Source organism: Nelumbo lutea, chromosome 3 (genome assembly GCF_056320005.1).
Source record: "Nelumbo lutea isolate HS-2025 chromosome 3, American lotus-T2T, whole genome shotgun sequence".
Taxonomy (NCBI): domain Eukaryota; kingdom Viridiplantae; phylum Streptophyta; class Magnoliopsida; order Proteales; family Nelumbonaceae; genus Nelumbo; species Nelumbo lutea.
The window spans coordinates 55,452,222-55,466,245 of NC_142686.1; the positions used below are offsets into that span (position 1 = coordinate 55,452,222).

At 41.2% G+C, this 14,024-nt stretch overlaps 1 protein-coding gene and 1 non-coding gene across 2 annotated transcripts; one reads left to right on the plus strand and one right to left on the minus strand.

Annotated features, from left to right (window-relative positions):
• The first annotated feature begins 244 nt into the window (after positions 1-244).
• On the plus strand, positions 245-465 carry LOC148865074 (small nucleolar RNA U3). Its single transcript, XR_016112055.1, has one exon. It is a non-coding gene; the product is annotated as a small nucleolar RNA U3 (small nucleolar RNA).
• Positions 466-7,500: 7,035 nt separating this feature from the next.
• LOC148865075 (uncharacterized) lies at positions 7,501-11,968 on the minus strand. The gene is given in 5 exon segments (XM_088975746.1): positions 7,501-7,993; positions 8,654-9,795; positions 9,797-10,502; positions 10,505-11,481; positions 11,483-11,968. Coding segments are annotated over 5 exon segments (3,630 nt in total). The 5' UTR covers positions 11,938-11,968; the 3' UTR covers positions 7,501-7,643.
• Positions 11,969-14,024: the final 2,056 nt, after the last annotated feature.

The window sequence follows — 14,024 nt, forward strand, 5'->3', positions numbered from 1 at the left end:
GTCTCAAGACTCTCAACGATGAATTTATGTTGATTTTGCCTTATTTTCCTTTTGAGTTCATGAGATTCGATCCCAATTCTCTGCTATTACCGGGCAGAGAGAGTCAGAGACCTCACCATTCACCCAGGCACCAACGAGTCACCTTAACTCATGGTCAGGGCTGATGGGCTTTGTGTGTAGCCCCAAATCGTAAAAGTATGCTATCAGAGAATTGCTTTTAAGCAGAGGAAGCGCATAAAATCATACGACCTTACTTGAACAAGATCTGTTCTATAGGCTCGTACCTCTGTATCCTTGAGTTCCAAGGAGACAGGAACCTCAGTCTGGTGGATGGATAATGACCATGTGATCAGAGCGTGATTAACGACTGCAATCTCAAGATTTGGGTCGCCCCGGCAGTAGAGGATCGTTCTCAGTCATCTCTGATCTGATAGCTGAGATGGTCGCATAGTTGTCCGATAGACTTTCCCTCTTTTGTCTCATTTTCTTTAAGTATTGGGGTTGTGTCATCTTGATAGATCATCCTTGTCTTGGCTTTCAAGATTGCTATTGTTTAAAGTCTACTGCTTTTGTAAGTTGTTAACTTTTAATGGGTGGTTGATCTTTATTGCATTTTGACTTGTTACTCTAATTTTGTTTACTGTGATCTGTTACTATTGTTGGGACTTATTTGTTAATAACCAGCACAGAAAGAATAATCAAGAGGCATTTATACTTAATTTCGGGATTCAGAATTACTAGTCACTTCTTGCAATCAAGTTGCCTTTGATTTGTAATAGAAGTCAAGACAGACAGGTGGTTTTCAGTATTGAGAACAAAACATACAGAATCTTCAAATAATCCTCTTATTGAAATACTCTCAGATCCCACTTTGGATATCATTTTTCCAAAATCTAATCAAATAACCCATTAGGAGAAAAGGAAATACATAAGCCATGGGAATCATGGTGACTTGATTTTCCTTTTTTTCATGGAATGTTTTCATGTATTGGCCATCAAAATGGTGAATCCTATCCCCTCCAAACCCTAGCCACCTAGACAGAAATCCCCAAGAAGGATTATTATATTTTAGAACCTTTAGTGGAAAATTGTTATAATTATAATAGTTAAGAGATTTCCCCAACAGGCAAAGAAAAGGAAACATAATAATGACACCTGATAATGACCAAAATCAGGAACTTTTGTAATGAGAACTTTGGTTTTGGGATGGAACAAAGTACTCTACAGGGAGAGAACTTTTAGTTAAAACATGGTTCCAACTAATTAGGACTTTAAGTGAAGCAGATAGGAATATTTTTGTAATTTAACCATGGGTGTGACTGTTTCATAAACAAGGTTTGCTCCAATCACTCTGTTTCTTTGTGTCACAGCCTTTGGTAATAACACCTGATCATTTATTCCATTATCAACAGTTCATGCCATTAGCAGAATGGTACTAGGGTGTGGTACTAAAGCTGGTCTTTAAGTCTGAGTGCAGCCACTTTATGCGAAAAATGCTGCAGGTTAGATCTGTATTCAGTCCACTTCTCCCCTCAGATGGTTGGGACCAACATTTGTTAATGGCCATTTTTAGGTTTCCAGTGAGAGGGTGTTCTCCATCATCTGAAATATTTAGGTTTCTCCTTACCTAGATTATAAAAGGGCATCTTGGATTGCAAGCTCCTTGTCAAAGTTAAGTTCTTCAGGTTGTTGCAGGCTCACAGCTTGTTGAGACACAAATAAAGGGAATACAAGTGTTCAAGAAAAGGCCATGCTAGCCTTTAAGTAATGTAACTGACAGCCAACCACTAGAACAAACTAAATAACAAACTGGACAAGTGGAGAGGCTGATATAACAGAATTGTAACAGAAGTGTATAAATAAGGAAAGGAAGCCAAGAGAGGAATTATTGATTTTGGGAATACAATCTTTCTCTCACTCTCTCTCTCTCTCTCTTTCTTCTTTTTCTCTCTCTCTTTCAGGAGGCAGTCTTCCTCGAAAAAGTCCCTGAGTTAGGCAGTTCCTAACAAATTGGTATCAGAGCCAAGATGCCAAGCACAAGGTCGTCCGCGGTGGAGAATAGGGTCGACAACATAGAAGGAGAAATGCAAAGATTATTGGCTGACGTCAAAGAAATCAAAGAAAGCTTCGCATCCTTACTTGAAGGATTGGAACAAACACCACCTGCACCAAATCGGGAAGGGCAGGAAGAACGCAGTGACACCAGTCATCGAAGCGGATCAAGAACAACAAGAATCGAGTTTCTTCGCAGGGGGAGATCCCACATCCTGGCTTCTACGAACAGAAAGATACTTCGATTACCACGATACGCAGGGACCTGATCGTGTTCCATTAGATTCCACACACCTGGAAGGAGAGGCAATTGTCTGGTACCAATGGTACCGGCGACGACATCCAAGAGGCACATGGGTGGACTTCACCGATGCCTTAACCATGAGATTTGGAGTCTCGACTTTTGAAAACTATGATGAAAGCCTCGCTAAGCTACGACAGACCGGTTTTGTCCAAGATTATCAGATGGCGTTTGAAAGGTTAGCTGTGTGCGTGCAAGGGTGGCCAGAAAATGTGCTTGTCGGCAGTTTTGTTGGTGGACTCAGGGAAGTATTGCGGCTGGAGGTGAAAGCCATGTAGCCCACCACCGTTCTTGATGCAACAGCCTTAGTTCGACTACATGAAGACAAACTGAATCGGGCAAGAAGGATTAATCGACCTTGGGAGTTGTGGTCAGACTAGGTATACCGAATCCAGAACCAGATTTCTTGGGTAAACTGGAGTCTAGACCAGGAGTAGGAATCACAGGCAAGGACGCCAACTCTGGTTCAGGCCCCGGCTCAGCCAAGAGGTTAACTTGGACTGAGGTGCAAGTCCGATGGGAAAAGGGCCTTTGTTATGCATGTAGAGACAAATTCGGGCCGGGCCATTGTTGTAAGATCCCGCAAGTTTTCTTCCTTCAACCCGAAACCGAAAACGTCGAGCAATCAACAGACATTGAAGAGCCAATGGACTATCAAGAATGGGGGCAATGGACAAAGGAATACCCGGAAGTATCCCTGCAAGCCTTGACCGGTCTTGCTTCTTCCCAAACTATGAGAGTAACCGGACTGGTACAAGGGCGCCATGTGTCGGTTTTGATAGACAGTGGCAACACTCTCAATTTCATTACCCAAACATTGGTTAGACAACTAGGGTTCCAGTCCAACCATCTACAACCTTCCGGGTGCACGTAGCTAATGGGAGCAACCTGGTGTGCGACAGTACGTGCATAGGATTAAAGATGAAGATACAAGGACACGAGTTCGAGGTAGATCTACACCCCCTAGAAATTAATGGAGTAGATGTAGTTCTCGGAGTCCAATGGTTAAGGCAACTAGGGCTGGTGATATGTGACTGGGCCCGTCTCACCATGGATTTTCAAGTGAGCAGCTCACAGGTGCATATTCAAGGACAATTGTCCAAGGGTCCAGGACCCATTAGTCTTGCCACCCTAAGAAAACAGGCAGCAAACCCAGCCCACATCATTTTAATGCAGATAGACTCCCACGAGAACGACCCAATTCTAGCCCAAGGAAGTAACTCCAGTAGATCTGAAGAAGCTCGCACACAACTACAACAACTACTTCAGAAGTTTTCAGTGATCTTCCAAGAGCCTAAGGAACTACCACCGAAACGTGCCCATGATCATTGCATTCCATTGCTGCCCGGAATGGAACCCACAAATGTAAGGCCCTATCGTTACCCCTATTTTCAGAAACTAGAGTTTGAGAGGCAAGTGCAAGATATGCTTGATAGAAAAATTATACAACCCAGCCAAAGCCCATTCTCCTCGCCAGTATTACTTGTGAAAAAGAAGGATGGGACATGGCGGTTTTGTATAGACTATTGGGCCCTAAACAACATTACTGTGAATGATCAATTTCCCACACCGGTAATCGATGAACTACTAGATGAACTTGACAAGGCCACCATATTCTCTAAACTAGACCTGAGATCGGGATATCATCAAATTCGGGTCCATGAGGGTGACATCCACAAGACTGCTTTTCGTACACACGATGGGCATTATGAGTTTTTGGTCATGCCATTTGGGTTGACCAATGCGCCAACTACATTCCAAGCACTTACGAATGACATATTTCAATCCCATTTGCACAAATTTATACTCATTTTTTTTAATGATATACTTGTACATAGCGCTACATGGGACGAACACCTAGTACATCTACAAATCACCTTGGAACTACTAAGGACTCATAAACTCTTTGCAAAGGAGTCAAAGTGAGCATTTGGACAGACGCAAGTACACTACTTAGGGCACGCAGTCGAAAACGGCATTGTAGTAGCAGACTCGGAAAAGATCTCAAGCATGATAAATTGGCCATGACCTCAAAATGTTAAGGAGTTACGGGGCTTCTTGGATCTAACAGGGTACTACCGGCGATTCATCAAAGGGTATGGACTGATTGCTGCCCCCTTGACAAGTTTACTTAAGAAGAATGGTTTCTGCTGGACTAGGGAGGCCCAAAAGGCCTTCGAGACACTCAAATCGTCCCCACTGATGCTCACACTTCTAGACTTCTCAAAGGACTTCATCATTGAATGTGATGCGTCAAGCCAAGGAGTTGGTGCGATCCTCATGCAAGAAGAAAGGCCACTAGCGTTTTTTAGTAAAGCAATGACAACACAGAAATGGGCCAAGTCAGTATACGAACGCGAACTGATAGCAATTGTTCTCGCTGTTTAGAGGTGGAGGCCCTACCTTCTAGGGAGGAGGTTCATCATACGAACTGACCACCATAGCCTGAAATTTCTATTGGAGCAGTCCATACTATCCCCAGAACAACAGCGATGGATAACCAAATTACTCGGCTACGATTATGTCATTAAATACAAGGCAGGGCACACTAACAAGGTGGCAGATGCATTGTCATGCCAACCACAACTATTTCCATTACTTCTCACGGGCCCAACATATTCCATCATGAGTCAGTTAAGGGAAGAAGCTGAAAGACACCCACAACTGAGCAAGCTGCATTCACAGGTCCAAGAGGACCCTACTAGCCACCTAGGGTACACAGTGGAGAATAACTTGCTGCTGTATAAATGCTGAATGGTGATACCACAGGATTCAACCCATATTCAGCAGCTTCTGGTAGTGTTCCACTCATCACCAGTAGGAGGACACTCAGGGATTTTGCGCACACAAGAGACTAGCCACCCAATTCCACTAGAAAGGCATGCGGAATTCGGTCAAAAAATTCATAGCCGAATGCGTCATTTGCCAGAAAAATAAGACTGATACCCAGTCTCCAGCAGGACTACTATAACCACTCCCAATTCCTACACAAGTGTGGGCAGATATATCCATGGACTTCATAATGGGGCTTCCCCTTTCCTATGGCAAGTCCATCATTCTCGTAGTGGTTGATAGATTCACTAAATACTGCCATTTTCTCCCTCTTTCTCACCCCTTTACAGCTTCAATGGTGGCTGGGATTTTTACTAAGGAGGTGGCACGACTGCATGGTACCCCTAACTCTATTGTCTCAGACCGCGACCCAGTTTTTATGAGTCGTTTCTGGTCAGAACTTTTTCGACTACAAGGAGTGAAACTCTTCAAATCTACCAGCTACCACCCTCAAATAGATGGGCAAATTGAGGTGGTCAACTGGAGTTTGGAAACCTATCTAAGGTGCTATGTAGGGGATAGGCCACGTCAGTGGCTCAAGTGGCTTCATTGGGCGGAATGGTGGTACAATACCACGTATCACTGTGCAGCAGGAATGACTCCCTTCTGGGCTCTATATGGACGGGACCCACCTCCCCTACTCTCATATGAAAAAGGGTCTACAGCAGTAGCAGCAGTGGAAGACCAACTCCTCTAGCGAGATAGGGTGTTACAAGATCTCAAATCCCACCTCCATCGAGCCCAACAATGGATGGTAGACTCCTACAACAGAAAGCGTAGGTCTGCCTAGCACCAGATCGGGGAGCAAGTCTTCCTTAAACTACGACCATACAAGCAAGTTTCACTAGCAGGCCACAGGTGGAACAAACTGAGCCCAAGGTACTTCGGCCCATTTCGGATTGTGAATGCATTGGATCTGTGGCATACAGGCTTGGCCTTCCAGCAACATCAAAATTGCACCCTGTATTCCATGTATCTCTATTAAAGAAATGGCCAAAAACGGGAGCAATAACAACAACCACCCTCCCATCATTCTCGGAAGATGGCCAAGTTCAAACTGAGCCCACCCAGATAACAGATTTCAGGTGGATACGCAAAGGGAATCACATTGAACCAAAGGCATTGGTGGTATGGTCAGGTCTCCCACTTGAGGATGCAACTTGGGAACCTTACTTGGACTTATAGAATAGATTTCCACATCTTGACCTTGAGGGCAAGGTCGCTTTCAAGGGAGGAGGGACTGTTGAGACACAAATAAAGGGAATACAAGTGTACAAGAAAAGGCCACGCCAGCCTTTAAGTAATGTAATTGACAGCCAACCACTAGAACAAACTAAATAACAAACTGGACAAGTGGAGAGGCTGATATAACAGAATTGCAACAGAAGTATATAAATAAGGAAAGGAAGCCAGGAGAGGAATATTGATTTTGGGAATACAATCTCTCTCTCACTCTCTTTCTCTCTCTCTCTCTCTCTATCTCTCTTTCTTCTTTTTCTCTCTCTCGTTCAGGAGGCAGGCTTCCTCGAAAAAGTCCCTGAGTTAGGCAGTTCCTAACACAGCTGAATTGATGTGAGATTTGAAGGAATTTATCAAGTTCATCCCTAATGATTTACGATGATTTACTCCAGAAAAGGTGATACCCATTGAATCAAACCTCATTTCATGTAAGGAAGGTAAAAGTAACTGAGGCCTTCAAATGTCTATTCCTAGTAGCTTTATGTAATTTCATGAAATGTTAGATTCAATTGATTCTGTTTTAGTTTCAATTTGGTTTTGGATTAAATCATAATATCCTATCATGATATGAAATAAATTGCTGTAGTATGAGGATAATGAACTTCAAGTAGATCATCAGACCTTTCTTAATCGGTGATTGAAGTCAGAATTGGACAAATCAAACACATGCATTGTGCCCGTGGAAGATTTGGAGCATTTGGATCATCTGAGTTTTAGACTAAAATGCATCCAAGATGTGAACCATCTTTTTCTAGTTTCTAGCTTGCTTGACTTATGCAGAATTCGTTTATGATGGCTTGTGCATGGAGTTTAATACATGTTGAACTTAGCTATTGTTGGTAGAAGCCCATATGTGGTTCCCAACATAGTGAATTTAGAAAAACTAAAATTGACTTTGCAATTTAAATATGTTGGCAAATGTTAATGCAACCCATGTTGGAGATGCCCTAGGAAGATGGAGTGTCCTTGTACTCTTGTTTTGTCTTAATAACTTGAATAAGTCTTGGTTTGTATTTTCTGGCTTAAAGTTATTGTAATTTCCATTGGAACGTATGAGTTAAAAACTAATATATTTTTTTCATACTTTTTGTGGAAAAGAAGGGATCAAAGCTCTTCACCAGAAGAGAAGAAAGTTGAGTTCTATAAATGAATTCCAATGCAAAAACAGAGTTGTATAGTTATTCTTACATAATATACAGATTCCTTGTAGTATATTTTCTCAAAAAGGACCCCTTAGATTTTGTAGTGTAGGCATGTCAAAAGGCTCAGAATAAAGCTGATGTGCACCATATGAGAGTTCATGAGACACTTGATCCATGTTAGGCCGTGAATTGGGGTTTGCACGTGTGCAGGCCAAAGCAAGGATCACCACTGAAAGTATTTGTTGCAAAGTGAGACCACTTGGAGCTTGAAGTTTCTGGTCTAACACACTTGTGATTGTGAAATTCAGGTCTTGTTGCATGCATGAAAGGAGTTCTCTGGGGTGCTTTCCCATGATTACTTCCAATGCAATAACTCCAAATCTGTACACGTCACATTTCTTTGTAACTTTCATTGTAGAGGCAAGCTCTGCAAGATCGAACACAGATATGAATAAAGAAAACTTTAGAAAAGCCACCTTGTTATTTGTTTTTATCATTTTTGTTGAATGGAAATTGAATAAACTTAACCTTCTATTATTTATGGGAACTTTGCCCATCCATGTTAGAAATCAAGATCAAAGTCAAATATTAAAGTCAAATATTGCCTTTTGAAGTTTTAAAGGGGACTGATTTGAATGAACCTGCTTTTTGTACAAACCAGACACATCCCCAGTGGCAACTGACAACACAAAGACTTGTTCGTAATGATGATAATTAATACATGGGGTACTTTGTCTTTTAAAAGATGTACTTTTTGACTAATAATCATGGGTGAGGACCCTATTTAAAAAGAGACATGACCAAATTACCCCATTATTGAATCATTTTGCAATAAGGAAAGTATTTGAAAACTCAACCTTATTTGTTGAAATTTATGCATCCTATAAAAAGTTAGCATTTTAACATTTTGGTTTCTGAAATGGATGTTGATTTCAGAATGGTTATGCATGTGGTGTGGTGTTGTCTAACTTGGCTAAATAAAAAGGGACATCTATGAATCATTTATCTAGATTCTAAAACAAATATGAAATTGAAAAACCAAAATGCATAATGGCAGAACAGTTAGAAATTAACTGAAAAAGTTTACCTGGAGCCATGTAGCCATAAGAACCAACTGGTGCCGTCCAATTGGACTGATCTTCTCGTAGAAACCTTGCTGTCCCAAAGTCAGATATCTTTGGTTTGAACTCTGAGTCCAATAAAATATTATCCCCTGATATGTCCCGATGCACTATGGGTGGTGAACAGTCATGGTGCAAGTAAGATAAGGCATGTGCCACCCCTCTAATAATATCCAACCTTGTATTCCAGTCCAGCATCCTTGCCTCATTCTCATCATAAAGTAAACATTTTAAGCTACCTTTCTCTACATACTCATATACCAAAAACATGAACCCCTTGCTTGAGCAGAATCCATACATCTTTACAATATTTCGATGTCGTATTTCAGTCAGAGCGTGTACTTCATATTCAAAGTTCTTCACCAACTCTTCCCCTGGCAACCCATTCTCATTGGATGATGGCATGTGAAGACGCTTTACCGCAAAGACGTCACCTGTATGAAGTATTGCTTTGTAGACACTTCCTTGTCCGCCCTTCCCTATGCAATAAGCCTCACTGAAGTTTTCTGTAGCAGTGATGATATCCTTGAACGCTAATTTCCCATTATAGTTCCATACTGAGAATGAGCTGTCACCTGCTGAATACGAATCATGCTTTTCTTCATCTAGATTTCTGGAAGTACGGTGGCAAATGAAGATCCAAAGAAAAATTGATAGAACTATGGCAGTAACAATGGGGACACTTGCAGCAATGATCAGCTTCCATCTGTTGCTTTTGTTGTCGCTTGCAGACAGAGTATTGCTATCACAAGAGCGCAAACCTTGCACTATGTTGCTGCATAGACCCGGATTTCCTTCCAATGCCTGGAGAGGAGCTTTCTCAAATGCCTTTATTTCTGGAAGTGGACCTTCAAGGTTGTTATATGATATATCTACTGATTGAAGGCTTATCAGACCTTGCAGTGAAGGTGGCAAACCAGAGAGGCTATTGTGAGAAAGATTCAAATTTTCTAATGATTTTAGATTTCCGAGCTGTGGTGATATCTCCCCCATGAGTGAATTTTGACTAAGGTCTAGGATAGACTGCAATGTCACTAGGTTTCCAAGCTGGAAAGGAATTGTCCCATTTAATTTGTTGTCATTGAGCTTCAAGGATATTAATTCTTCAGTCTTCAAGTTCCTCTGGTATTGGCCCACTTAGATTATTCCCTGACAAATCCAGGGTTTGTAGTTGTGATAGTTGTCCAATCTCTGCAGGTATGTGGCCTGAAAGCTGATTGTTGCTCAGATTTAGTTCATATATACGTGAAGATGAACTGATAAGCTCCAGCGGAATATTTCCTGTTAGTTGATTTGAAGAAAGACTGAGCTCTTGTAGATTTTTCAACTTTCCAATCTCCCTTGGAATTTGGCCTGATAGCATATTGCCAGAAACTCGAACAAATGAGAGGCTCACACACTCTCCCCAACTTCGTGATAATACACTAGATAGTTGATTATTGCCCAAATCAATGTATTCAAGAGCTGGGTATACCCCAAATGCATTAGATATATCTCCATCAAGAAGGTTTTGCTCAAGACGGACTCTGGTTAAACCTGTACAATTTTTAAGGCTTTGGGGAATCGGTCCCACAAATCTGTTTCCATCTGCTGACAAGTATATAAGATGTCCTCCTCCACAAATTTGGGGAGGGAGATTTCCTGAGAAGTTGTGTGAAAAACTTGCATTTTTGAGAGAACTGGGGCCAAAATCTTCAGGTATGCTACCAGAGAAGTTATTTGGAACATAGAAGAGAGTCAAAATTTTCAGGTGGGTTATTGATGAAGGCAAGGTGCCTTGCAGCTTGTTTCTACTGAAGTCAAGAAATTCTAGGCCTTCATGTTACCTATTTCATGGGGAAAATTTCCAGTGAGTTGGTTATTGGAGAGATTTATATTAACAAGCCTAGTCAAGTTTCCTATGCTTGAAGGAATTGAACCAGTAATGAGGTTGTCAGCCAAATCAAGGTAAATCAAATTCAACAAGTTGCCTATATCCAATGGTATGGAACCTGATAATTGGTTCTGAAATAGGAATAAGTAGTTTAGCTTGCGAAGTAACCCAATTTCAGGAGGGATTGTTCCTGTTAGACTGTTGACATGGAGTTGCAATGAAATAAGTTCTGTCCAATTGGATAGGAAATATGGATGGATTTCACCAGAGAGCTGATTGCTAGAGATTCCAAGCTCAGATATTTGGGTTAGGAGGGCCATGGTGAGAGGCAATGCTCCTGACAGGCTGTTTTCTGACAGTTCAAGGAAAGTAAGGTTGGTACAAAAGCCGAGCTCACTCGGGATACTGGAATTCAGACCTGCTTTCCGAAGATTTACTGTCTGAAGCATTATAAGGTTTCCTATTGAAGATGGCATTGGCCCATGAAACTGATTCTCATGCAACTCGAGGACTCTGAGGTTGGACAAGAGGCCGATTTCAGCTGGTATTGTACCATTCAGCTTGTTTATTCCCAACCTCAGATCTTGAAGCTTAGTAGGATTCTTTATTTCTACTGGAACCAGTCCTTCAAATTCATTATTAGTTAGGTTCAAGAATTCAAGGTTCTTAAGACTAAGGAAGTGTTGCACAGGAATTGGACCTGTGATGAGATTGCCTGACAAGACCAGAAAGATCAGCTTTGAGCATTCAAAGATGAAAGGTGGAATGTCTGGTCCCAGATAGTTGTAAGTGAGCTGAAGTTCTGTTAATGATGCCATGCCCCTGAAATGAACTGGGTCAGGATTCTGTAGGTAGTTTTCACCAAGATTGAGATTCCATACCTTTTGCAACTTGCTAAGCTGATAAGGTATTGGACCTGTGTGAATTGTTGATGAGGCTAAGCACCCGCAGCTCCAAAAGATCTCCAATCTCTGAAGGGATAACATCTGTGAAATTGTTGTTTCCTAAATCAAGAGAAATGAGTTTCTTTAATGACCCAATTTGATTCGGAATCACACCAACAAGATTGTTGCGATTGAGATTGAGGGAAGTGAGATTGGGGACAGCAGAGAAGTTGAACTGGTCCAAAGTGCCACTGAGGCCTGAATTGGTAAGATTTTTCTCTACAATGCTCCTGGCCTCATCACATTGAATTCCAGTCCAGTTACAAGGATTGCTGCCACTGCTGCCATTGGTGAGGGACCATGAAGTGAGCCCATGAGAATTTAAGCTGTTTTTCCATTTCAGCAAAGCCTCTGCTTCATTCTGTGCTGAGGTTTCCAGAAGAACGCAAGACAAGATGATAATGTAGAGCATACTCTTCAATGTTTCTCTCATGGCTACAGCTGTAATGGTCTGCAAAGCTCCATTTGTTTTCATCTTATCCTTAATTTAAAACAAAAAGAGCCAGCACTGAAAGAAGTCTGTAGCCTTCTGCCTTCCTATCCCAGGAATAAATGGAAAGACATCTTCCTTTGAAGTAGTTGCTTGAGAAACAAAACCTGGTAAGTTAGTTGAGGAAGTTTCTCAAAAACATCGAAGATGATCTGTAGCCGACTTAATCCGTTTTGATTGACTTTCAAACTTTTAATTGCTGCGTAGACATTTGATTGGTGGACGCAAGTTTAATGGTTTTGCTTTTAGGTGGGACCCACATGCTATTGGTTCCTCAAATGAAAGTTTTGTAGGATAATCTCCATTCTTTGAAATATTTCTTTGAGCAATTAATGGGCATTTCTAAAATTAAATTGTTAAAGCTTTCATGGACTTACATCACTGGAGAAGAGATCCAATGCATGGGGAATGGATATCAACAAGCTCTGCCATCTGATTGCAACTCAGCCATGGAAAACTATAAATGGGCTAAAAAAATGTTCTTTGCTTGACCTGACCCAGGTCAGATCAACCTTAATGGGGTTTCAGATTATAATCCGATTGATACCAAATCCGAGCGGTTGGCATAGTAAAATGGATTCATGGAAACATTTGTAAATTTGTAAATATAGCCATCTCTGGGTACGGGGGTACTATTCATGGGATGGGGTGGGTTGGATTGTCCACCCCATTTTATTCTTAGTTGGGTTGAGTCAGTTTTGGAATGAGGTGGCTTGTCCCGATGAAAGATTGACTAAAGCCTATTTTTAGTTGGGTTGGGTCAGTTTTGGATTGCCCACCCCATTTTATTTTTGGTTGACTAAATGCCTCGTGGTCAAATGGTGGTGACAAATTCTTGGTTGTACGCATACAATGAAGACAAATTCTTGGCCATTTGAGTGGTTGTACGCATACAATGAAGACAAAGTCCGATGGTTGTACGCATGGAATGAGGTGGCTAGACTGCAAGTTTGCCTCCTTAATTGAAAGTAAAATAAAATCATTTTTCATCAACTTTCTAGTTTTTTCTTGTTTTCTATCAAACCAAACAAAGCCTCTGTTCTTTGTGACAAAGGGGTTCTTGCCAAACATGATATGACAAACGTTTGGAGGATAAACTCATCTTATCTTATTTACAGAAAAATGTTTAGGCCCGACCCTGAATTTGCTCCAACCATCGGACTACTGAAAAGAAAAAGTCCTGCATACTTGTAATACTATCATATATTATGATGTCCAAATGTGTAAATTTCAACAAATAAGTAGGATTATAGTCAAATTACAAGTTAGAGCATAACTGTCAATTATGATCAAGCCTTATTGGGTCAGACCTGATTGATAGTCCCAAATTTTTGGAACTGGTTCTTTTGGGTTGGGATCGGGTCTACCAGTATGACCTGATCTGGACCCGGCCCGACCCGCTATCTGGTACTTGATTTTCTATGATTAAAGTTTATGAGCGTACGTATGATTTTACTGCATTTAATTTGATGGTGGAGCAATGCTTTTTCTTAGTTAAAAAGCAGCTTTGTGTAGTATCCAAAACAAACCGGTTAAAAATGATCTCTAACTCTGAAACAGGTCAAACCTCGGAGCACCCTTATTTCACCTATTAGTGACCCGTCAATACGATACATATTGACAGATACGTTATATATTTGCATAGTCCCAACTCTCAAACAGTGGTACGCGTGGCAAGCTATGGGTTCTAGGTGTACATGAATCCTGCATCGCCGAGTCCCCAAACACTTTCCTTTTATAAGTAACTAGTGTAGAGCCAGTCTATCCACGTCTGAAATTAAAAATCAAAGCCCTAGGCTATGTTTGGTTTGAAGGAAAAGGTAGCTCAAGGATTCCATCAATCCCAAGGCTTGATTTCTCTGATACATTTGGTCTTGTTATCAAACTAGTGACAATTCATACTAATCTTGCTCTTGCCACTTCTTAAAGTTTCCCTATATGAACATTAGACATTAATAATACCATCTTACATGGGCTTCTTGATGAGGACATTTATGTACGACAATCAAAGGTTTTGAGAACCCAAACTT